The 25,777-nt window shown below is 37.9% G+C and overlaps 1 protein-coding gene across 1 annotated transcript in view; it reads right to left on the bottom strand.

Annotated features, from left to right (window-relative positions):
- The window catches only part of IMPA1 (inositol monophosphatase 1), a 28,305-nt gene extending 10,010 nt beyond the window's left edge, over positions 1-18,295 (bottom strand). Inside the window, exons 1-7 of the mRNA XM_055318187.1 lie at positions 18,156-18,295; positions 15,328-15,393; positions 14,828-14,961; positions 12,657-12,761; positions 11,144-11,189; positions 7,685-7,727; positions 7,040-7,148 (exon numbers count right to left, since the gene is read on the bottom strand). Coding sequence (XP_055174162.1) covers positions 7,040-7,148; positions 7,685-7,727; positions 11,144-11,189; positions 12,657-12,761; positions 14,828-14,961; positions 15,328-15,390 — 500 coding nt within the window. The 5' untranslated portion in view covers positions 15,391-15,393; positions 18,156-18,295. The remainder of the gene's footprint in view (positions 1-7,039; positions 7,149-7,684; positions 7,728-11,143; positions 11,190-12,656; positions 12,762-14,827; positions 14,962-15,327; positions 15,394-18,155) is intronic.
- Between the last annotated feature and the right edge of the window lie 7,482 nt (positions 18,296-25,777).

Below are 25,777 nucleotides of genomic sequence, written 5' to 3'. Positions count from 1 at the left end.
ATAAAAAAATGAGATCTTGACATTTCCAAAAACATGTATGGACCTAGACGGTATTACACAAAGCAAAATAAGTCAGACAAAGACAAATACCATATGATTTCACTATATGTGGAGTCTAAAGAAATAAAACCAATGAACAACAACAAAAAGACTCAAACACAGAGAACAAAGTAGTGGATGCAGGGGCGGGGGGAGATGGGTGAAATAGATAAAAGGTATTAAGAGGTAAAAATTTCTAGTTATAAAGTAACTCATGGAAATGAAAAGTATAGCATAGGGAACAAAATACTTTTATAGAACACTGTTTGGTGACAAATGGTGACCACTTACTGTGGTGAGCACTGAGTATTTTACAGAATTGGTGAATCATGATGTTGTTGAAATTAATATGACACTGTACGTTTATACTTTGATTTAAATTTTTTTTAAAGTAGGAATTGATGACTACTGTATTTTTGTATCTAAAATACGAAAAATAAAAATAACATTGCACTCCAGAAGATCCTTTACACCAAGGCATTTTTAAAAAAATGATTAAAATCAGAAAGGCCTGGGTGGCTCAGCGGTTGAGCGTCTGCCTTCAGCTCAGGGCGTGATCCCAGAGTCTGGGATCGAGTCCCACATCCGGCTCCCTGTGTGGAGACTGCTTCTCCCTCTGCCTGTGTCTCTGCCTGTCTCTCATGAATAAATAAATCTTTTTAAAAAATGATTAAAATTATATGATACCTTTGATTTTGAATGTGTTTTACTGCCTATTTCTTACTGTATATCAAATTTAAGAACCAACTAGTAACAAATGCTAAACCATTGTTTGACTGCTATCCAAATGCATAAAACCAAATTAACTTTAGTGACTCTTATTAGTTTAAATAAAGAATGGCATATTTTCCCCTTTTTCTCATGGGATATATGATAGTTCATAGCTCATTTCATAGAAAGTAGATACCAACATCTTTCATAAATAACTCCTTAGTATTCCCTTCAGAGACAGAATCATAGGATGGAAGAACAATAGTGATACCTACTGGTAATGCTTCAGTCCATTTCTAATAAAGATCATGAGTTCTCAGGGAAGGAGGCTTATAGTCAGAGAAGAACAAAAAGAACATATTCTTTTAAGGACAAATATTACCAGAGAGAATAATTACTGAATAACCAAGGCTGTGGTCTAGATTTTACAAACGTGTTCTGAATTCTTAGTCTGATCCTTCTATAGAATTAATATGGTACAAAATAAAAAGGACTATCTATCTTTGGTATCACAGAGATTTGAGTGTGCATACCTAGTTAGCTACTTAAAACTGTAATCTGAAAGTTTCCTCTTAAAGTTTTACTTTTCTTGTCATATAAATGGGAAAACCAACCTATTTTGGACCACTGTTGTAATAGTTAACAATAAATATACGCAAAGCACCTAGGAGAGTGCCTAACATATAAAAGGGCCTCAAACTCCATGTTTAAGATGAAATTATTCCCAAACCATGATGCCAGAAAATATTATAGACATAAATGGACATGACATGTATTTCATCTATATAAGTCCCTAGGGATGCCTGGGTGGCTCAGTGGTTGAGCGTCTGCCTTTGACTCAAGGAGTGATCCCGGGATCCCAGAAATGAGTCTCACCTTGGGCTTCCTGCATGGAGCCTACTTCTCCCTCTGCCTGTGTCTCTACCTTTCTCTCTCTGTGTATCTCTCATGAATAAATAAATAAAATCTTAAAAAAAAAAAAAGGTTCCTAATTAGGAAATGACTATTAGGCTGTTTCTATTTGTTTAAGGCATTCATTCAAATTAGGACTCTTTAGTTTCATGTACGTGTGTGTGTAAGTAACCCTTCCGAATTCAGATTGAAAAACTCAAAACTGGGCAGCCCTAGTGGCGCAGCGGTTTAGCGCCACCTGCAGCCCAGGGCGTGATCCTGGAGACCCAGGATCAAGTCCCACATCAGGCTCCCTGCATGGAGCCTGCTTCTCCCTCTGCCTCTCTCTCTTTCTCTGTGTCTCTCATGAATAAATAAAATCTTAAAGAAAAAGAAAAAAGAAAAACTCAAAACTCAGCAGAACGCAAAAGAAATCAGTACATCAGCACTTCTACTTGGCAATATTTTCTTGGTTATACTTTTAAGAAAATCTAAAAATAAAAGGTCACTGTTTACTTTTTACTTCAGACAATGGAAAAATATAAGGTTAAAGTTATAAAGCACTTACAGCTCTATTATGACTAACATAAACATTTTATTGCCCACAGTTAAAGCCCTTGCTTCAGAATAGCACACTATAGCTGTAGGCTTTTAAAATCATATTGCTCTTCCCTCAAGGACATCGGTCTGGGAGGTTCTATACCTTCTCTATCCCCCTCTCTATTAAGTAGGCTCCATGCCCAATGTAGGGCTTGAACTCACGAACCCCAAGATCAAGAGTTGCATGCTCTAGACTGAGCCATCTGAGTGCTTGTAGGTACGTACCATACCTTCTTGACAGGAACTCTTCTCTTTTTACTTATTACTAAATATATCACAGATTTATAGCCTACAAATGTAGTTTGTACCATGGCCAAACTGTACATGGAATGTCCTGATTCCTAGAAGAAAATTCTAATGTTGGAGAAAGAATTGGTATGGAAGCCAGGGGTCTAGTTGCATCTCCAGTTACTTGTGTGATCTTTAAGCAGTCACTTTACCTTTCTGAGCCTCAGTCAACTCACCTACAAATAAGTCTGAATTATCAGATGTTTTAAGTCAGTTCTAAGAGTGTTAAAGTCAGTGATTATTTTCAGAAGGAAAAAGATAAGCACAGCTGGTAGTGAAATAAAATCACAAAAATCTGTAATTATTTTTCTTTTTTTCATGAAAAAAATTACAATAAAAGAGAAATGCTATTTATATTAAATTTAAGAACCTCAAAACTCTAGCTTCTCTTAAGGACAAATGTATATATTTATTAATATTTGCTTTTAATTTTGTCACTTATAAAACTTCAATTACAGAAGGACTCTGAGGTTTGGAGAATAGTGGCATTCTGATTTAAAACGCACCATTACCTTTTCCCCAAAATAAAAATAAATCAACAAGGACAAGTAAAACCCACAGGACCCATTCCTTCAGCAGTTCTAGGAACCAGAAAACACAAATTCTCTACCTGTAAGTATAAGGAAAAACAAAAGAATCCTAATAGAGCATTGCAAGCTCGTGGATGCAGAGTTGGGGAGAGGAGGCAGAAAAGACTATCACAAGGAGGAGAAGGAAGCAGAGGACTCAGAGGGCATACAGACAAAGTTATCTTAAGAAAGAGAAAGTGAGACAACAAATACAAAAGTGCTGAACATGTATAAGGATTGGTAATTCATAGTCCTGCTACAGGGAAGGGGCTGGAAAAAAGTAGAACCTAAACTCACAGCTGCAGAGAAGCTGTACTTGGGAAGAGTCAGATAAGATTACCCATATATGTAGAATAACCAATTAAAAAGAAAACAAAATAATAAAGCAATCAAGCTCTCAGACATGGAGAACAGACTGGTGGGTGCCAGGGGGAAGGAAATGAGGGAACTGGCAAAATAGTTAAAGGAGGTCCCAAAGGTACAAATTTCCAGTTATAAAGTAAGCCATAGGGACATAATATATTGCATGGTGACTACTGTTTTTAATTCTGTATTGTGAGGCACCTGGGTGGCTCAATTGGTTAAGTGTCTGCCTTCGGCTCAGGTCATAATCCCAGGGCTCTGCATTGGGCTCCCTGCTAGGTCGGAGCCTGCTTCCCCTTCACCCTCTGGCACTCTCCTTGCTTGTGCTTGTTCTTTCTCTGTCAAATAAATAAAATCTTTAATAATAATAATAATAATAATAATAATAGTCTGTATTGTATATTTGAAAGCTGCTAAGAAAGTAGATCTTAAAAGTTCTCACCACAAGAAGAAAAAAAATCTTAACTATATGTGGTGATGGATATCAATTAGACTTCCTGTGGTGATCATTTCACAATATATACAAATATGAAATCATTATGTTGTATGCCATAGTTATCTAAATTATATCTCAATGTTAGAGGTCAATTATATCTCAAAATATATGTCCATCATATCTAAAAAAAAAAAAAAAAAAGAGGTGGCATCTCTTTTAGACAAAGAAGGAAAAGAGAAGTGAAAAAGTATGGATCCTGCAGAAATGAAAGAAACAAGACTGGCCAACCCTCGCCACCCCCCCCCCCCCAATTAAATAGATTATCATGGAAGAAACTGCACAAAAGGGCAGAACTGACAGCATAAGGAGCTCTGAAACCAGGAACCCTGATCACACAATGAACAGAAATAGAAAAAAGGAAACCACATCCATACAAAACTACTGTAAAACATCAGACAATTGCTAATGAAAGTGTTTGGGGTATTTTTGCCCGATAAAGTCTCCCACAAAAAGTCAACAATGAAGCTGTAAAAAACTGAAAATCAATCCAACCTGGATTAAATATCCTCAAATATTTGTAAATATGGGGGCGGAGGAGGGAGTTAAATGAAAAAATACAAAAACTACTGCAGAAATTGGGAGGCAGGATTGGAGGAAGAAACAAAAAAGGGAGTTAATTCAGAAAAGAAGGTGCGGGAGAGGAGAGGACAAGATTCTATCAGGAATGAAAACTCCATCACAAGGTACCACCTGAAGAATAACAGATGCCAATAAAATATAATCAAGGGCAATGAGGAAAAGCAAGACAGGAAAGTAAAAAGGACCAGAGAGAAAGTGGCTGAAAAGACGACACAAAGGTAGCTGAACATTCTTAAGAGTGTCCTGAAGAAAATGAAAACTGAACAGAAAATGAAAACAAATAGTATTTAGAACTAGAACTCAAAAAAAAAAATGTTCCGGAATGAAAAAAAGACCTGAGTATACATATTAAAGGAGAAAACTGCCAGAATGAGCAATTCCAAGATATATCCCTTGTAAAACTATTAGCTGTGAAAAATTAAAAGAAAAAAAATTCTCAGTCTCCAAGTAAAACATGAATTTAAAAGCCAAAAACAATGGAATGGCATCAGATTTCTCAAAAGCAACATACTTTGAGAAGTTCATACTTTGGAAAGTGCTAGAACTCATGGAATCCCAAGCACATGTGCTCTCAAGGAATTATAGAGGATGAGTTTTATATAAAAGTGACTCATAAAACCTTATAAAATGCTTCCCGTTCTTCCTTGAAGTCAAGCAAAAAAACTAAGACCAAAGGGTAGATTTGAGACTCAACAAAACAATCATATATTAATAAATGAATAGCCCTGTTTTATTAAAAGAATAAGTACTTAATTCATTTGCATTTTTTTTTTTTAGATTTTATTTATTTATTCATGAGAGACACACAGAAAGAGGCAGAGGGAGAAGCAGGCTCCATGCAGGGAGCCCAATGTGGGACTAGATCCTGGGTCTCCAGGATCAGGCCCTGGGCTGAAGGCAACGCTAAACCACTGAGCCACCAGGATTGCCCTTCATTTGCATTCTTAAGCAGAACTCCACTCCATACTGTAATCAAGACATACACTTAGAAAACAGCTATTCAAAAAAGGCTAAAAGTAAGAGTGAACCAAGATTTACTAGGCAAATAGCAATAATAAGGAGGTAGACTTTGCAATTTTGATGTCAAAATAGACTTTCAGTCTAAAAGCATGAAACAAGACAAAGTATACTATATAAAGTTAAAATTATACAGGGCATAAAAGTTGTATATAGGCATCACAATAATGCAGCTTCCATCTTATATAAGATAAAAGCTCTAAAAGTTGCAAGGAGAAATAAAGAGAAACATACCAATTATAGGAGAATTTAACAAATCACTCAGTATCAGGCAGATGAAGTAGACAAAAAAACATAAGGTCAATCTTTAGGTTATATATCAAACATTGTACCCTTATAATGGAGAATATACTTTTTTTCAGTGCATACAGAACTGTCCCCAAAATTTAATCATATACTAGGCACAAATATTAGTAGGCTCTATAGCAGATTCATTATGATGTAATAAAACTACTTAAATTAAAAATGAAATTAAAAAAAAATTTTCGTTGTAGAAATTTAAGAACTCTTAGGTGAAATGGAAAGTACACATTACAGATTTCGTGAAAAATAATTATAATGAAAATCCTACATATTAGAACCTATGAGGTACATTTAAAACAGTGGTAAGATAAAAGTTCATAGCCTAAATACTTATATTAATAAAAAAATAGAATAAAAATAAATTCAAGGCAGAGAAGAAAAACTGTAAATCAGATTAATTAATTACAATCCTGGTTCTTTGGAGAAAAAAAGACAGACCACTAAAACTTTAATCAAGATTTACAAAAAGAAGAAAGTAAAAATATAGAAAATAAGAAGTGACAAGGGGAAACTGAAACAGAGAAACAAAAAACAAATTAAGAGTCTACTTATATTTTTCAAGCAAATAATTTGAAAACTGAAAGGAGGTGGCTAATCCCTTAGGCTGTGGAAATATTCCAGATTAAAAGTGGCTAAAAGAGATATGATAAATACATGTAATGTTTGACCTTAGGCTGATTCTTGCAATGGAGAAGAAAATGCTACAAAGGACATTGTTAGGTCAACTGTCAAAATTAAATGTGGATGGTAGATTAGATAAATAGTGAATTTATGAAGTCAACAATTTACTGTGGTCATGGAAGAAAATATCCCTAATTTCAGGAAATAAAGCATTTAGGAGTGAAGAGCCATAAAATAAGTAATTCACGCTAAAATAGTTAAGGGTAAAAAATGGTGATATATGTGCATGCACACGCACACAGAGGGAATGATCAAATGACAAAGCAAAGGGATAAAATGTTAACAGGTGAATCTGGGTAAAGGGTATACTTTTTTCCCCCTATTTCAGTAAATTTTGTTAAGTTTGAAATCATTCTCAAATAAAAAGCCTTGTGGAATTACAAAATTAGAATTATGGTACTGATCCCAAGCTATTAATTAAAAATTTCATTTCTAAAGGAAAATTCATTCTTGAAAATTTTAAATTTTCTGGAGCTTCAAGAAAGAAATGAAAAAAACTTACCCATGAATAGGAATGCACAAAAGCTTTTCCAGATTAGAAAGAACAATTTTTACAGTCTCTGGTGCTCTGGAAGAGCCAAACTCTGTCACCAAGAGTGATTTGGTAATATCTAAAAGAGAATGTTTTAAGTAATCACTAGAGTTTAATAAGAATTCTGATTTTAAAAATATGATGCCTGTAATTCAGAATAAAGCAAGATTTTTATCCCTCATCCTGAATGGTATCAAATTTCTTTCTAAGCCTTAAAGTATTAAAATTCTGATAAATTTATTAACCTCAAGTGACTGGTTTTATAATCAAAGAGTCTGCTTTTTACATCATCCTCTGAAATTGTAGACTATAACCAATTTGCTTGCATGCATGCCCCTTTAGTGAGAAACAAGCAAATATTATATAAACATTTAAAAAGTAGGATTTAGAAATAATTTATACATTTGACATAAAACAAAAATTAAAATTAAAGTGGTGGCTGGCCTCCATTTACTAACTTGACAGATTACCCCATGCTTTCCATTCGGTCTTTGAAACAACAGGACTTAAAAAAAACAAAAAAACAAAAACAAAAACAAAACAAAACAAAAGAAACAACATGAGTGGGGCTCATGCCACACTCAACACTCTCCGTTAACAGGCTTCCTGGTGTACCCTCCACTTCATCTCCTTTCACCAGGGTACGCTTAGCAGCTTGCTCCGAACATATTTACAAATGCTATTTCTCTAATCATTACATCATCTAATTAAAAACTATAAGAAGCCAAAAAAATTGTAAAAAGGGAAAGGTTTGGTTTCTACAAAAGCTACTAAGTAGTAGATTATAGATTATAATCTATACTTCGATTATAAGATGCACGTTTTTACTTTTCAAATTAAATTTACTCATATAAAACTATTTTTATTCTATAAAAATACAATCTAAATTCAAAAAAAATAAAAAACAAAACACCCCCCCCAACACAAAACCTATAAAATCTTATAACCAAACACCCCTATACTTATCCAAATCAATAATCATATAATCCTACAACCTAAAATATCATCCCTACAATCCTAACCCCATATCCCCCATATTTCATTAAACATTCCATCCTTATCAATACAAATTATCCATACCCCTTCGTTTTAAGATAGAATTCATCAAAAAACCAATAACACAAAGAGAGAGTATAGATAGGCTACCAACTCAAACATATAAATAATTGTCTGTGTTAACCCCTATTAACTATCATCCTAGCTCTCATATGTGTATTGAGTAATTCTTCGTCTCATAGTTAGCTAGAGATTCATTTACTATCTAGAATAACAGTATTATTGAGATGAGCATTAATAATCTCTTCTTTCTTATTATTACTAAGTTCTTACATAAATAATAAAATACATTTAAGAGAGATAAATTGATATAGATTCTATGAAAATTATGGTAGAACACTCTCTATCATCTCAACTCATCTAATCAATTATAAATATTATACACATAAAATTCACAGATATATATATATACACTCGTGTGTGTGTTTAACAGCGAGTCTAAAGCTATTCTCTCTCGTCTGTCTAATTTAAAACAAAACATTTTACCAGCGTGTGTTGGTGTCTCTCTTCCTCACGTCAAACACCATCCATTTCTAAATTGTAACACTCTCATGCGAGTGGTTAATACGAGAGCTTGCCCCCACCCCATGCTCTCTACTCAAGTAAACAAACCCTACTAAAGATGATATATCCACATACTCATGATATCTATAAAACAAAATAATATCCAGCACCTGCTCTCTATTTTAACCCCTTAATAGATGAGAGATAGAGATATATAGAGTTTTTGTTCTATATAGAGAGATAGATATAATAGAGAGACAAATTCTTCTGCTATATATACAACTCCAGACTTATAGTGCGGAATTGGAAGGAAGCAGATACAAATAAAGAGTAGAGATAGAGATAGTATCTTATGTGTGTGACTGTGTGAGTCATCAACCTGGTATACTGAAAATGTTTTCAAATAACTACTATGGGATACTTAAAAAATGCTAGTTTCCAGCTTAAACAGAGAAAGAGGTCATCAGACTGGAATCCTGGACACTTGTCCCATCCATTTCTCAACTTAGGAGCACCCACTTTGGTCTCTAACCTTCCTGCCTCAGATAGACAAATATTTCCTATTTTCTAAGGTGAATACTTCCTTTTGTATTGTGATTCCTACCCTCTCAGGCTTCTCTGAAAATCTCCAATCAGCTGATAATCTTCTGTCAGATTTCCATTCTGGTACGTTCACACCAAATTTCTACTGCCCTTACAAAATTTCCAAGATGTTATCTTCTTTTCCCTTCACTGCCAAAGGGTAGTCTGTACTTTGCCTCTCCTATTCTCCTCTTGATAAAAATTACAGTTTGGCTTCTGCTCTGATCACACACACTTCTGAAACTTCCTTGAAAGAGAATACCCATGAACTCCTCCCAAATGCCCACTCAGAAAATTGGAAATTGCTGACCATCATCAACTCTTCTTCATTACTTAATCCAACACCCCCATGTTTCTGGCAGTACCCTTAGTCCTACACCTCACTAATCTATCTTCATATCACTTTTCTTTTTTAAGGGCCTCATTCTCTGTACAATCCTTAAATGTTGTGTAGGTCAGGATTCGTTCACTCTTTCACTTCTTCATTTCCCTCTTGGAGGTCTATATTCTTATAGGGTTTGGTCTTTGCAGTCCATACATTCAACTACCACCTTTAACTGTGGTCTATATCACCTATAACCCCCTTATCACATGGAAAAACCTATGCTTCTGCTAGCCTTCCAGGAACCTCAACCAAAGAGGTCAAAAATAATTTACCACCTCATCATACCTCATTCCTTCCCCATGTATCTGTCTTCTTCAAATTTTATCTTGAAAGCACTTCTTGATTTTGCCATTTCCTCGGCCACCCTCACTGCCCCATCTTAGTTGAGAATCACCTGCCATGCCCCTCTGGTAGGACTCTACAATGCTAGAATTATCTGTCACTCTGTTCTTGAAAAACTGCTACAGGTTTTCTACCTAAAAACAAAATATAAATATGCTGGCAGAGACAGGCCACAGTGCCTCACAATAAAACCACAACTAATTCACTTCATCAATTCTGCTCCTGCCACTTTCAGGGTTTCAATCACAATGAACATCTCGCTCCCCACAAACATCATGCTCTACTCCAAGTTATTCTTTCTCATTATAATGCTTTCCTCCTTTTCTTCTTTACCCGGAAAACTCCTAAGTTTCTAAAACCCAACTCACATAATCAAATTCTAAGACCACTTCTGTTATGAAGATTTCCCCAAACCACTCTTGGCAGAATTGGATACACCTTCATGTTCTCATGGCATTTTTTTCATAGTTCCACTACATATTTATCTGTTCGCACATCTAACTTTTGCATGAGCTGTTAGTTCAGTGGCAGGGACAGCACATTGCCCAGGGCTAATTTTATGCTAAAGGCTCCTTTAGCTTCTTTCAGATGTTCTTACTAATTAACACAACCCATGCCTAAGATGTGTTTTTATTTTCACAGATTTAAGTCTCTTGAATTCAGGTATGTAAGATGTTAGCAAACATCATTCATCGTTTGATCAAATAGCCAAACAGCAAGGAAGTGCAATAGCTACAGATTGTATTCTGCTGGGTTTTAGATATAGCAAGCTTTTGGGTTCCTGAACATACTCGCCATTTCCCAACCATGCTCTGGCCCCTACCACTTTCTGGTCTTTCTAAGTCTCCTTTCACTGACACCTACTAAGACATTACCCGCTCAAATCCTACCTTTCCATTAAGCATTATAGATCACCCATCAACTCCTATTACATCTGACTCTATCACATACATAATGGTGATTAAATACGGAGTTGCATTTCAGTTACTTGCATGTATTTTTCCTTTTAATTCTTGCTTCTCAGAAAACATTAAATTTTCTTTACTGGAAAAGGTATCATGACAATTTTAACAGTTCTGCAGCTTACTTTGAAATAATGCAGCTATATAAACTGAATATAGAGACAAATCTAAATTTATTACACACATTTGCTCTTTCTCAGAAAATGAGAGCAAGGCATTTTACCATAAATTTAAACAGCATACCTTTTTATTTACCGTAAAGCCAATGGAAACAGCTACAAAAGGAAATCTTAAAAAACAAAACAAAACACAAATTTACCAAGATAAACTATTTTCAATAAACACATTTTTTCATAATGTAAATGACTATATAATTTTTTCATATCTCACCCCTCCTCTCCCCGAACAGCATGTATAGTATGCAGCCCTTTGTGTAAATAATGGGAAATATAGGGAGAAGTAGTGGATACACATACATACATACAGGATGTTTCTACAGGCATGAAACATCTCAAAGAATTCACAAGAAACTGTTAACAGAAGCCACCTTCAGACTGGTCCTGGGTAACTGGGGTCAGAAGTCTGAAGGACACTTTGCACTGTGTGGCATTTTATATCTTTGGAAAGTTGAATGCTATGAATATATTAACTGTATTATTACTTTTTAAAAATATATTTTACAAAGTCAAATTATAATTGTTCATGGTTAAAAAGAAAAGTTTCTTTTCTTGGGTCATTTCTCCCAGAGTCAGGACCTATAAACACAAGTATTAAATTATACAGAACAAATTGTTACTTGCCCTTAATACCAAATTTGGAATTTCATATCTGAAAAGTGCTGTTAGCTACACCTATTGCTATGGCTGTGTGACAGTTTGAACACATAGGTTATAATTTCTGACTCAAGAGTTAAAAATGAAGAAAATATGACAAAACGTGTCAACTACTGAAAATAAAAAAATTTAAGAAATACTTAATACAGTTTTAACCAAAATGGGATCATAGTATACACTCTGTATTAGAATCTTCTCTATAATATACCAGGAGCATCCTTCTACATTAACTCTCCATCATAGATTCTAGATCTTGGTTTTACAGACTTTAACAATTCTGTATTAGTAAAGATATGTACAGCTACATGGCAACTTCAAATATAACATTTATGTGTAATCCTCCTGAATTAGCCTATCCAGGCTTTCTTTTAGTGCTAATATACTGAGTTACAAACTTACTTTGTGCCAGGCGCTATGCTAAGTTCTTATATAAAAGTACTACTTACTGAATCCCAAGAACAAACATTTCTATGAGGCAGGTACTACTAAGGTGCCCATTTTACACATTGAACAACAACTGGGGCTTAGGAAGATTAAATAACTTGCCCAACGTCACAAAGCCTATTCAAGCATTTGGACTCAAGCTCAAGTCTGTTGATCCTAAAACCCATGCTCTTTTTAACAGTTTTCTCTCTTGGACTGAACCCCCTACATAGACAACATTCTTTATGACCCCCCAAAATTGACTCCATTAGTTCCTTAATCTCAAAGCAGCACTGTTGCTTGCTTACATTTTTATATGGCTCTACCAGTGAGAAAAAGAATAGTAAACACCTCAAACCCACGTTCATCATCTCTTCCATATTTGATGAAAATTCTGCATATACATTTTGCTCTACAAATGATACAATTCTCTAAAGTGTCTAGGTCCATTCAGTTTGTATATAAACAGCAATTATAATATTAACATTTTAAAAACCTACCTATGTACAAAATTAGTTGTTCCATCAATAGGGTCAATGATCCATGTAGGGCTGTCAGTTAAGATGCTTTTCTCCCCAGCTGCCACAGATTCTTCACCAATGAAACTAAAAGCAAGAATGACAAATTCCAAATCTTCATACTGCTTTCAACAGTGTTCAAACCTTAACATTTCCTTAGATTCAGTCTACAATATAATACATAAGTCCATACACTTTTCTATTGTTGTTCCTTCTTTCAGACTGATAGTGAGAAAACTATTTCCCTCAGAGCCAAGTCACGTGAAAAATTCAAAATTCTCAAATAAAGGCACACACGTGTGTACACACACATTTGTTGCAGATAAGAACTGAATAAGGAAATGTGGTGGTTTTAAAAAGAAATCCACAAATTCCCTCATGTTCTTCTCTTTAAGAGGTAGAACCTAACACCCATTGCTTTGAGTGTGAATTTGAACTGACTCTCTTCTAACCAGTAGAACAAAGCAGAAGTTACAATATGCAACTGAAGACTCATTCACAAAAAATGGTATTGTGGTTTCCATCTTATCTCCTCTTTCTCCCTCCATCCTTTTCCCTCTCTTGCCCCAGGGGAAGCCAGCCACCCTGTTAAGAGCTGCTCTAAGGGGCAGCCCCGGTGGCTCAGCGGTTTAGTGCTGCCTTGGGCCCAGGGCGTGATCCTGGAGACCCAGGATTGAGTCCCACATCGGGCTCCCTGCATGGAGCCTGCTTCTCCCTCTGCCTGTGTCTCTGCCTCTCTCTGTGTGTGCCTCTCATGAGTAAATAAATGAAATCTTTAAAAAAAAAAAAAAAAAGAGCTGCTCTAAGGAGAGACCCACAAGGCAAGGCAATGAGGGAAGGTGTTAGCCGGAAACTCATGAGAACTGAGGTCACCAACAATCACGTAAGTGAACTGTCAAGCCTAGTTGAGCCTACCACAGCCTTGACCAACAGTTTGACTATAACTTTGAGATCCTGACTACAACCAGGCAGCCAAGCCACTCTTATATTCCTGACCCTAGAAAACTCTAATAAATGTTTGTTGTCTAGAGCTGCAAAGTTTTTAGGATAATTAGCTATGCAGCAATAGACAATATAGAGAACATTAAATAAATCAATGAAAAAGCAAAATACCCACCAAAATTACTGCGTCTAAAACATGCTATGCAATAAATCTCAGGTGAATTTTGTAAATGGTGCCAGGTTTCTACTTTCTTTATTATTTTATTTCCTTTATTTAATACAGAACTCTCCTATAATCATTATGATTTTCTTTCATCCTTTTTTTCACTTAGCTGTAAACCTTTTTACTAGGAGGAACTATTTTTAGCCACAGCTTTAAAAATTTTTTCTTCTCAACAGCTAAAATATCAGGAAGAGTTAATGGCATGACCAAGAAATAGAGAATGAGGGGTGCCTGGCTCAGTCAGTTAAGCATCCACTCTTGATTTCAGCTCAGGTCATGATCTCAGGGTCGTGAGGTTCCCTGCTCAAGCAGTGTCTGCTTCAGATTCTCTCTCTCTCTCCCTCTCCTTTTGCCCTCCTACCCCCCACAGCTCGCTCTCTTTAAAATAAATAAATCTAAAAAAAAAAAAAAGCAGAAAATGACTTTAAAATGATGACAATGTTTCTGCCATATGTCTCTGTGTAAGAGAGCCCTGATTTTAGTATTTTCTCTCAAACTCATTAAAGTTACTACCACTCCACCACATAAAAAAATTTTGCAATATAGAGAATACAATTTCTAAATCATGCCCATGGCAGACATTTGTCATATTAGCTTCCCAGCATCCAAACATTCCTCTTACTATCAAGAAATCCAAATACCTTGTTTGCTCCTTCCTGGCAGGTTGAGCTTGGGCAAACAACCTGAGTTCAGCAAGACACTCCTGCTCAGGATTTATAATCTTGAAATAATGAGGTAAAGGTATCTAAAGTCAACAGTTACGAGGCTACCGGTGGCATCTGAGGTAATGGCTCCTGTGGCACCTACAGCTCTGACTTCCATCCTGATTTCTGCCTAAGCCCTGCTCTTAGTGCCAACACTCTCCAAATAAATTCCTTCTCAACTCTAGTTAACTAAAGTCAATTTCTGTGTCTAGAATCAAAATCTGTCTAGTACACTGGCTCCAACCTAAGTTTCAATTACCATGTGAAACTAAAATAAAAGATACCTGTGAGATGGATACTTTTCCTTTATGGAAGAGAGAAGCATTTTTTCAATTTTTTGGTCAGTAGCAGTTACCAAATCAGCTGGAGAACTTTTAATCATAACATTCATTTCATTTTTTATAGCTTCACGAACTACCTAAAAAGATTTTTTGATAAGCAAACAGAAAAGGCATAAATCATTTTAAAATCAAACTAAAAGATGAAACAGAAATGGTTTAAAACATTCAATCTGCTTGAAACGATGTTCTTAAAAATGTTTTACCCCAATGTAAATAACCTTTTAGTGGTTATGACCTTCTAGGTACAAAATCATACAATCTTACATCCTATTTTAAATCCACAATTATCATCATAAAAAGTTTAACAATATAATATCAGTATTGACTCCATTTAAAATGTTTAGTAAATGGAAAATAAAAGATTAAAATACATGTTTTATTTAATAGGACAATCACACTGTCCACATCCATCATATTATGGCTGATAAGATTTCAGTTCATACCTCTCCAGCTTGTCTTGCCAGGGTTACTGCATAATCCATGCATTCCTGCCAAGGATCAGCCATCTTCTAAACAGATTTAACATGTCAGGACAAAACAGTTAAAAATCTCTAAGTCTTAATTATAGAATAGTTCACAAAAATATCTCAATTAGCAACATACTTTCATTCAGGAAATGAATCACACGTGTACAAAATCACAAATGTAATAATTGCCCTCTTGCTGATGTTAGAATTCAAAGGTTTTTAAGATTCACTGAAAGGGGAGAATATTTCTTAGTGGACCTAAGACACTTCTAGTGTATAAACATTTACATTACAAAAAAAAACCCCAACACTCTATAAAGTGTTTCCCAACATTTTAAAACAGAGAAATAATTAACACTGGGAATGGAAAAATTAAAGCAGCTCTGAAAGGAAGGCACAGAAGATACATACTCAATTCTGATACTAAAGTACTCTGATCTTTCTATTGCAGCATGTGAAGAAAAGAAAATTCCAGGACTACAAAAATAAATTTATTTCCCGGAAGAAACCAACATATTTTCATCTTCTAACCTGTCCAGCTTTCCACTGACTTCTGAAGAGAATACCAAAATAACTCACCATCAGCTTGACCACATTCTAAACTCAGTACCTAGGACACTGAAGTTTTTCAAGCTGTCAGACTCAGAAAAATGTGCTGTCATTTATAAAGCAATCCAAATTTGTCACCTTAAAGACTACTCAAAATCCCCTACGGTGGTGCTCATGGTGTAGGAAAGAGGAGCAGAAAGGAGGGGAGGGCAAAGAACAGATATAGTGAGCTGTTTCTGCTAGTAGTTGCTCTTTTTCCCTGATATTAGATTTAATATAAAAGGGAGGCCACTTACTGAGTTACAGAAGTCACGGCTTAGTGTCTCAGGAGTTTCCAAACTATTTTTTCCATTCTTTTTTTTTTAATTTTTATTTATTTATTTATGATAGTTACACACACACACAAACAGAGAGAGAGAGAGAGGCAGAGACACAGGCAGAGGGAGAAGCAGGCTCCATGCACCGGGAGCCCGATGTGGGATTCGATCCTGGGTCTCCAGGATCGCGCCCTGGGCCAAAGGCAGGCACCAAACCGCTGCGCCACCCATGGATCCCTATTTTTTCCATTCTTATTCCCATTCCTTTTCCAGGTTTAACAGAACCAAATTAACAGAACAATGCATCTGCTTTCTTGTCAGGAACTCTGCTCAAGCCACTCGTATCTCTGCCTTCTACCAGCACGGATAAAACTCCTACCAATTCTTCAATGACCATTTCAAAAGCTACCCTTTCTTCTAAGGATTCTCCAACCAAAATTCATTATTTGTTTAATCATTTGATAGCTATTTGCTGAATACCTACGACATGCTGCACTACATCATAGTGAGGAAAAGAGGCCCAGTTCACTTACTTGCTAGTGGGGAGTCAGATAATAATAAATTTTAAAAAGTTAGGCCACATGCAAAACCACAAACGTAATAAAGGCTAAGTAGAAGTACAATGAGAAGCAGGTAATCAAAGAGTTTTAACCTGGCCTTAGGTATCTGATAAGGTTGCCCTGACAACATGATTAAACCAAGATCTAAAGGACAAGTGAATAAGCATTAACTAACTCAATTACAGGATGCAAGCCAAGAGTAACTAAAAGGCCTAGGTGTGAAAGCTCAGAGATCAACGGAAGGAGGAGGGGGATGAGACTGGAGATAGTAGGGATCAGGCCAGGCAGGACCTTGGAGGTAAGATTTTGATTTGAGAGCCATGAAGAATCATTTCACCATGGCTATTGAAGAGAATGGATTGGGGCGGGGAGGGAAAAGTGGAGAGTGGGTGCTGGAGATTTAGATTTAGGATGCAGCAGTCCAGGGAAGACCTGAAGGTTGGCTTAAATCTGGGAGAGTGGAGGGAGAGGTGTATAAAGAGAAGTTGAGAGGACAGAAATATTTGCTTTGGGAGGTAAAGTTGGGGACATTTAGCAACAATTTGGATATGGGGTATGAAGGAGAGGAATGATGCCCAGATTTCCCACTTTCAGCAACTGCATGGATTACAGTCACGTCCACTGAAACAGGGAATAACAGAAGAGAGTGGGTTTGGAGCTTTGGGTCAGAAGTGGGGAGATCAAAAGTTTAAATCAGGAGAGGATGAGAGGCGTTTCTGAAACCAAAAAGGGATGTCAATTAGGCACCTGGACTACAGGTCCCCCGCTCACGGAAAAGAGATGACCCGCAAATACCGCTAAGTCACGCGAGCAGGCAACGCCGGAGCCCTGAGCCCGAACGACACCCCTAGGGAAGGAACTCCAGAGGGAGGCTCGGAGGACACCTCGGCCGGAAGAGCCAGGAAACTCCGTGCATCACACTCAGGGGACCCGCCGCAGTCACAACCACTCGGAGCTGAGCTGCCGCTTCCGGGTGCCTGCACTTTCCCGAAGGCGACGCCTGAGGCATCCCCGCCCGCCCCCCACCCCCACCCCCACCCCCATCCCGGTGTGGCCGCGGCAGCACCAGGGGAGCGGCTGACGCCGGGACCACCGCCACCCCGGCAGCGTGCCAGCCGCGCCAGCGCTCTCGGTGCTTCCTCCGAGTCAGTACAATGAGAAATTCCCGGTGAGCTGCCCCAACGGTTGCGGGAGGAGGCGCGAGCGGACCCCGCAGGACGGGGTGGGAGGAGGGGCGGGGGCGGCCCCGTCCCCGGTGGCCCCCAGCGGCGGGGTCTGAGGAGGATAAAGGGGCCCCGGCTGCGGCCTCCGTCCCCGGGCGCCCCCGCCCCCCCCCGCTCCGGCCTAGACCGTGGACTCGCACCACCGCGGGACTTACCTCAACTCGAGGTCAGGCGCGGGCGGCGGGCGGCGGGATCCGCAGCGGGGCTCTTCCTGAAGGAGCGACAGGCCCCCGGCAGGAAGTCCCGCCCGCGGCCCCGCCCCGTGGGCGTGGCCTCCCCAGGCGGCGGCCGAGACCGGGTCAGGCTGCTCCCCGCCCTGCCCGCGGGCCTGCCCCGGCGGCTTTGGACAAGTGGCCTTTTTATTTTAGGTTCTAATGTCCGTTCCGCAGCCAGCCTCCGCTTTCTTCAGAAATTCAGAAACACTTGAGAAATTTGTTTTGAGTCTTCATTGTCTTAAAATAATCCTGGCAACTGCATAGCGACTAGTGTTGCTCTGTAATGAGATTTTGCAGGCATTTGCAGGAAATGTCACCAGAGTCCTCTTCAAGCCTCCTTTAAATGAACGTGGTCCCACTGCTTTGGCAAAGCTGTTATAGCTAAAACCAGTGTAAGCCATGTGAAGTCAGAAGATCAAATCTTATTCCTTATTCAAATCAAAATCACTTCACACTTCCTACCTCAAATGAGCAGGAAGTCCAGTCTTTTTTCCTAGGGGTCTCAGCTGCGACCTCACGGTTGTTCTCAAGTAACTAAGTATTTTCAGTCCAAAGAGATTCCAAATGCCTGAAAGTGCACCGGAACGCTGTCGTGCACAGGGAAGCCTGGGGCGCCGGTTCGGTTTTGGCACTGGTCCCACGCAATCCAAAGATTTTATTCGGTGCCATGAGTTCGGATGGCTGCAGAGATCTCAGCTCCCGGTGCACTGCCCTGGGTGCCCAGAGGGACAATTCTTAAAGCTACAGTCATACCTACAGCCATTGTTCCCAGTCCCAAAGATCATGCATTGTTCCAAGGCCGTTGGGGGTTAAGGGTCAGGTTCCAGCATCGGCTGCATACCTTGCCAGGACAAAATCTGCTTCCTGATGGGACATCCCGGTCACCATTCCAGACTTCCCTAAAGGCAAGTTTCCTCTTCCGAGTCTTTGAGATATCCTCTCCTACAGCCTGACTTCCATCCACGACAAAGGTTCTAATTATGCTAAACTTCAAAAGAGAAAAGAGGTGAGATCCAATGCCCTTGACACTTTAGCTGACACCTGACTCTACAAAAAAGGTGGCTTTGGGGAAGATGGTCCTTTATCAAGCCACAGAGTGCTAAGGTCATCTAACAACAGAAGCAATAAGTGCCCAATTGCCCTGTATTTGAATAGAGGGACCACCTTGTTAATTCCTTTCCTAGCAATCTTGGGTATCTTGTTAACTCTACCTGAGTCTCCGGAGCTGATTTCTTTTAAAGGGCAACTCCTATCGCTGGGGGGGCTGGGGGGCGGGGAGATCAGATTCCACATACCCAGACTTTACTAGTTAATTACTTAGTGGGCTTTGATCTTAAAATGATAAAAATTTACACAAAGTGCAGGTCCTCAGGGATGGAGTCTCTAAGATACCTAACGAGATTTCATGTTTTGACATAACACAGGTTAGAATTGTAGATAGAACTTTTATTCTCGGAACAATATACCTCAGGAATCACCTCCTAAGGGTCGGAAAAACATTTAAAAATGTCTTACCCCTCTACCTCTGGATCTTTTGTCTAACCAATCCTGAGTATATAAAATGATTGGTGTGAACTCAAGTAATTAGACAACATGCTTTATACCTCTCATTCTTTAACAAAAAACTGACACTTTATTCCCATCCAAATTAGAAAATTTTACCATGTAAAAAATCTGTCTTTCTTGATATATCTATCAAGAGAAATAAAATATATTCCTACTTCTGTCATGCATTTAGCTGCTCGTAAGGTTACAGATCATTCAAATATTCATTGAGAATGGGAAGCCCGGGTGGCTCAGCGGTTTAGCGCTGCCTTCCGCCCTGGGCATGATCCTGGAGACCAGGGATGGAGTCCCCACATTGGGCTCCCTGCATGGAGGCTGCTTCTCCCTCTGCCTGTGTCTCTGCCTCTGTGTCTTTTATGAATAAATAAAATCTTTTAAAAAATAAAAATCATTTTAAAAAATGTATAGAATAACAATAGAACTTACTATGTGTTAAGCATTGCTCTGAGAACCTTACTAATTTAACCTTCACAACAATATCATCATACTTTCATTATCACCACTTTCTATATGAATTTGGGCCCAGGGAGAGTAAGTAACCTGACCAATGTCACCCAACTGGTGACAGAGCTAGAAATGCAGACCCAGGCATTGTCTGGTTCTAAAGTATATGATCTTGACCTTTATAGTTCTCATTAAGCAGAGTTAATTAGCAATAAGTCTATTCAAGGCATTGAGCTAAACATTGTAAGAAATTCAAAGAATAGTATTTGGTCCCTCTCAAGAAGCTCTTATTTTTGTTGTCTTTACTAGAAAAAGCAGCAGCTGCATGTGGTTGTCCCCCATCAACCTGAATCTTCTTCATTTTATCCTGTAACTCTCCTTATGGTGCTAGGTCCTAGAGTTTTATGCCAGAACCAGAGACTTAAGGCATCAAGCAAGATCTTAAACCTCAGTTGATTATCTTCATTTTACAGATTTGAAGATGAAATGCAGAGAATCTTATTTGAGATCACAAGGTTAATGATAAAATGTAACTAGAAATGCAATGTCTCCCAATCAATAAAGTATGTTCATGAAAATATATGTATGTTAATTGTATAAGCTTAACTAAAAACTCCTCAGTGGAGATTTGTTTAAGGGAATCAGTAAAACATTCTGAGTGGGCAATTATTATTTTATGAAGTGAATAATAACCATCTACCAGCATGCCAAACCAGGTCTTTTATAAATCTTGATATTCACATACTGGGTTTGATGAAGTTTAAAAAAAAAAAAGAACTTAGGTTGTCATTTTAGTTGGCAAAATAAACAAAAATTCCCTAATACTATGGGTAAGACCGTGATTATCACTAATAGGAAAATGTTTGAAGTTTTAGGCTCCATATAGAATTATCAGATTCATACTCCAAACCAGTCAACATTTCAGGATCAAAAGTTTAAACTATGATAAACCAGCAGCAGCTATCACTGAGCATGTACTATGTGCAAGGTACTGTATCAAAAGTATGATCCCATTTAGTTCTGTGGAATTGTATAAAATTTCTGAACATGAGAAACTCCATTTTGAAGCTTCATTTTTCCTTTCTAACTAGTGGATTCTTGAACTGGGCCAAAAGTGGCAATTATTTTACAAGCAGTTGCTAAAGAGAACTGGTATTAGGACCATGAAACTGATGGTATGAAGTTTATGAAGACAATAGTTAAGTAAAACATACTAAGATTAATCGGTGCTGTCAAATGAAACTAAAGTAAGTAATCAAAAGCAGCTCAACTGGTTAGCACCAATTAGCAGGGTTTTATTTTTCTCTTTAACAAAAGCATATAATTACCCTAATTCTTCTCAGAATAACCTCTTGCCTTCTCCATGAGTGGGACATTTTTCTGGTTGCTAACAGACTCTGTGCTCTCTGAATTCCAATTCTGAGACCCCAAATAAAAGGCCTTTGTTTCTTGTTCATTTTCACCTCCTTTTCTTGGTTGACAATTACCACAACAATCTGACAGAGTTCATATTACCTCCATTTTTTTAGACAAGGAAACTGGACTACAGGAAGATTCATTTGCCTACAGCTACATGGTAAGGAAATGTGGGAGGCAGAAATGTGGGAGTTATTACTGGTGCCCACACTATCTTTGGAGAAGAGTGCAAACTTGATCTAGATACTAAAATTGCCACTAAACGTTCAAAAGTGGTATTAAAAAAAAAAGCACACTGCTCTTTTTGGGGCTTCATCTGTGCTTCAGTTGTTTATTTGAACGAGCACATAGGAAATGTGCTAGACATGGGGAGTATCAAAATGAATATTGTTAATACTATCATATTACACTGTTTATATATGATTGTAATTCTTATGTCCAAGGTTTTATAGCAAAATAGAGTATGACAGGAATATGAATAGCTATAAAACAAGCCAAGTTGATTAAATATAAAACATAAAAAATTGTGAGAATGTAGAGAAAATGCCCACTTAAAGTGGGATTAGCAAAAGCTTCATGGCAAGGCTATTATTTGAGCCAGGTCTACAGGAGTAGCCAAAATTTAGATAAAGTTGAAGCCTGCCCCTCAGTATGTAGGAACAGTGTGAACAAAGGCATATTCACAAGATACCAAATCATCCAGTTTGAATGGAGCAAAGGCTGTGGTAAACAAGTGAAAGTGGAGATAAAACTGGAAAATGAGAGTGAAGTCAGATAGTACAGTGTAATAAACAACTGCCCTGCTAAGGAATACAGACTTTATTCAAAAGGCAAAAAAGCTTGTAGCAGGGAAGATTCATAATCAAAGTTAGATTTTAGGAAGATTAATCTGACAGTGATTGGAGAGTGCACAGAGGGGACAAAAGCCAGTTAAAGGCTTAGGGAAGCAAGAAAAGCAGAAAAGTAGTGATATTACTGGGAAAGAAGAGGGGATTGATGAAAAGATATTATAGGAAATAACTGGACTCTAAGAGAAAGAATGAAGAAGGAAGAAAGGAGAAAAGGGGGAAGAGATGACCCTGTGTTTCAGGATATATAGCAATGTCTTTAGTGACACTTGTGCAAGACAAGAGGAAGTACAGTTAAGAGCAGAGATGCTACATTTGAGACATTGAGGGAAAAAAAAGACTGATTCTGATGGAGCCGATGAGAGATCCAAATAGGAATTTACATATTCATTCACTATATGAGCATTTACTGACTGCCTATTACATGGAGAACCCTTCCATAAATACTTGGGATGTATCACAATCACTACAGAAGAGTTATTTTTTTTGTTGCTCTTTCCTGTTTTAAAGATCATAATAAAGGGTCATATTCAGGGGGCGCCTGGGTGGCTCAATAAGTATCTGCAGTCAGCTCAGGTCATAATCCCAGGGTCCTAGGATCCAGCCCCCCACATCAGGCTTCCTGCTCAGTGGGGAGCCTACTTCTCCCTCTCCCTCTACCTGCTGCTCCCTTGCTTGTGCTCCTGCATGTGCTCTCTCTCATCAAATAAATAAGATTTTTTAAAAATAAAGTATCGTATTCAAATCTAACTCTATATTTCCAAACCAACACAGTTTTAAAAGTAGTCTCCTTCCTCTGAATTTCTGTAAATTTAACTGTCTGTACTATTCATGAGGTGTTTAGCATTCATTCCCCTAATGTCAGGCTTTCAATCAGATCATAAAAAAGTATATTGAGGGGAACGCCTGGGTGGCTCAGTGGTTGAGCATCTGCCTTCGGCTCCGGTACTGATCCCGGGATCCAGGGATAGAGTTCCGTAAAGGGCTCCCTGCAGGATGCCTGCTTCTCCCTCTGCCTGTGTCTCTGCCTCTCTCTGTGTCTCTCATGAATACATATATATATAATATATATTATGAATAAATATATATTATATATATATTTAAAGTATATTGAAAACAGGCATCATTTTAGATATTCCTTGAATCTCCCACAGTACCTCATTCATAGCAGGAATTCACTAATGCTTTGTTAGACCAAGGGATTACTTTTTCCTTTCATATTCTATGATAAGAATACAACTTTCCTTAGCCTTGTAGAACAGAAAGGAATAGTAACCTTTCACATCCAGAACTCATGACCACTGTAAAAGAAGCCACAGAAGCTAAGTTGGTCTTGGACTGTGAAAAAGAGCTGAACAATGGCAAGAGCTGAGAAACTAGTATACCACTTTTGACAGCAATGGGTTTACAAACAAGAAGAGGCAACAGAAATTTTAGCAAAGGAGTATCCAAACAAATCCAAAGAAGGAACTTAGACACCCAATAATAGCACATCTATGTTAACTATTTTTAGAAACATTCCGAAAGTCACCTAAATCCCTACAGATATTAAAATAAAATTCATAGTTCCAATTATTCTCTCCAGGAAGTTTGCTTTTTCAGGTATTCTACAGTTGACTATTCCAACTGATATAAGTATGAAAGGTATATATAATTTTAGAAACAGGAGTATGAAATGTACATGATAACCGTAACATCCTACAGTATGTGTAAGAATTAGCCAACATCATTATCAGTGCCAAGAATGCTGATGCACAAGTTATCAAAATGGCCAAAGTGAAATTTCCTTCTAGAAGCAGAAGAAACAGACCTCACTCCTCCTGGACATGTACAGGTTATTACAAATCCAAAAGCCTATGTTGTGGCTCCTACAATGCCAAAATCTGTGTCCAGAGAAATCCATAAAATGGCATAAGAAAAATACTGTGCAACTGCCCCAAGAATTATTGGCAAAGGTCTCCTGCAACCCAATATAGCAACCAAATGTATGTTGGTAGAATAAGCATCTAGAATTTCAGTCAATATGCATTGATGCCTTGAAAAGACTGTCTTTTCTTTGTTTAAGCACTTTAACATTATTTCTTGAATCTTGCCTACCTTCAGAATCCCATAGTTGAACAGTCAAATTTGCCTCTCCATCTTCATCTGTCACAAGATACCTGATACGGTTTTTTTCCACATTCATCACTTGCAGCAGTTTAAGATCTCCTCATTGCAAGAAGAGATAGCTAGAGTTGGCCACTCATCTCCATAACTTGATCTTACAATGATAGTTTCTTCAGTCTTCGTGAAAAATAGCATTTCGGTCTTTTCTATATTCAGAACACCAAGAAATGACTTCCTCGCTTCTCCCAGGTCACAAATGACAAAAGCAGAGCAGTAACAAGTTTGCTAATTGTTCTGAAAGTTTAAATAAATCACGTATGAAAAAACCTAAAGAACATTCTTTATATAGGTTCAAGTGACAGTCTGAGGTTTTTAGGTTGTTCTTGCTATCAAAGTCCACTAGGAGGGACTTTCGTGCTTTTCAGAATATGAAGCTATCTAGTGAGTGACTCAACTTGTTTAACCTGTAGTTATGAAAATGTCAAACCATAGCAGAAACTTCATCTCTTTCGTCCGAAATTCCTCATTTCTGCTAATGAAAAACAGCCTCCCATTTACCCTTAGTGTCATCACTTTTTTTTTTTTTTAAGATTTTATTTATTTATTCATGAGAAACAGAGAGAGAGAGAGAGTCAGAGACACAGGCAGAGGAAGAAGCAGGCGCCATGCAGCGAGCCCAACGTGGGACTTGATCCTGGGTCTCCAGGATCAGGCCCTGGGCTGAAAGTGGCGCTAAACTGCTGGGCCACCAGGGCTGCCCAGTGTCATCACTTTTTAATTCTTTCTTCCTAAGGAAAACCCACACTAAAAGCAGTCCCATCCAAAAATCTCAGATATTGAGGAGGCCTATAAATGGATATTACTATTTTATTCATTCAAGTCAAAATCAAAATATTACTGAACATGTTTACTGGGGCACTGAGCTAGGAACTGGGTATACAATAGCAATCAATCCAAAAGCAGTCTCTGCCCTCTTGGAGCTTAGTCAGGTAACCTCTTATCACTTAGAAAAAACTACAGTGCTCAGGGGTTACCTGAGTGGCTGAGTTGGTTAATCATCTGACTTTTTTTTTTTTTAAGATTTTATTTATTTATTCATGAGACACACACAGAGAGAGGCAGAGACACAGGCAGAGGCTCCATGCAGGCCCCAAAGAGAGGCAGAGACATAGGCAGAGGCTC

The sequence above is a fragment of the Nyctereutes procyonoides genome, unplaced genomic scaffold (assembly GCF_905146905.1).
Source record: "Nyctereutes procyonoides isolate TBG_1078 unplaced genomic scaffold, NYPRO_anot_genome, whole genome shotgun sequence".
Lineage (NCBI taxonomy): Eukaryota > Metazoa > Chordata > Mammalia > Carnivora > Canidae > Nyctereutes > Nyctereutes procyonoides.
This window is presented reverse-complemented; position numbering and strand designations above follow the sequence as displayed.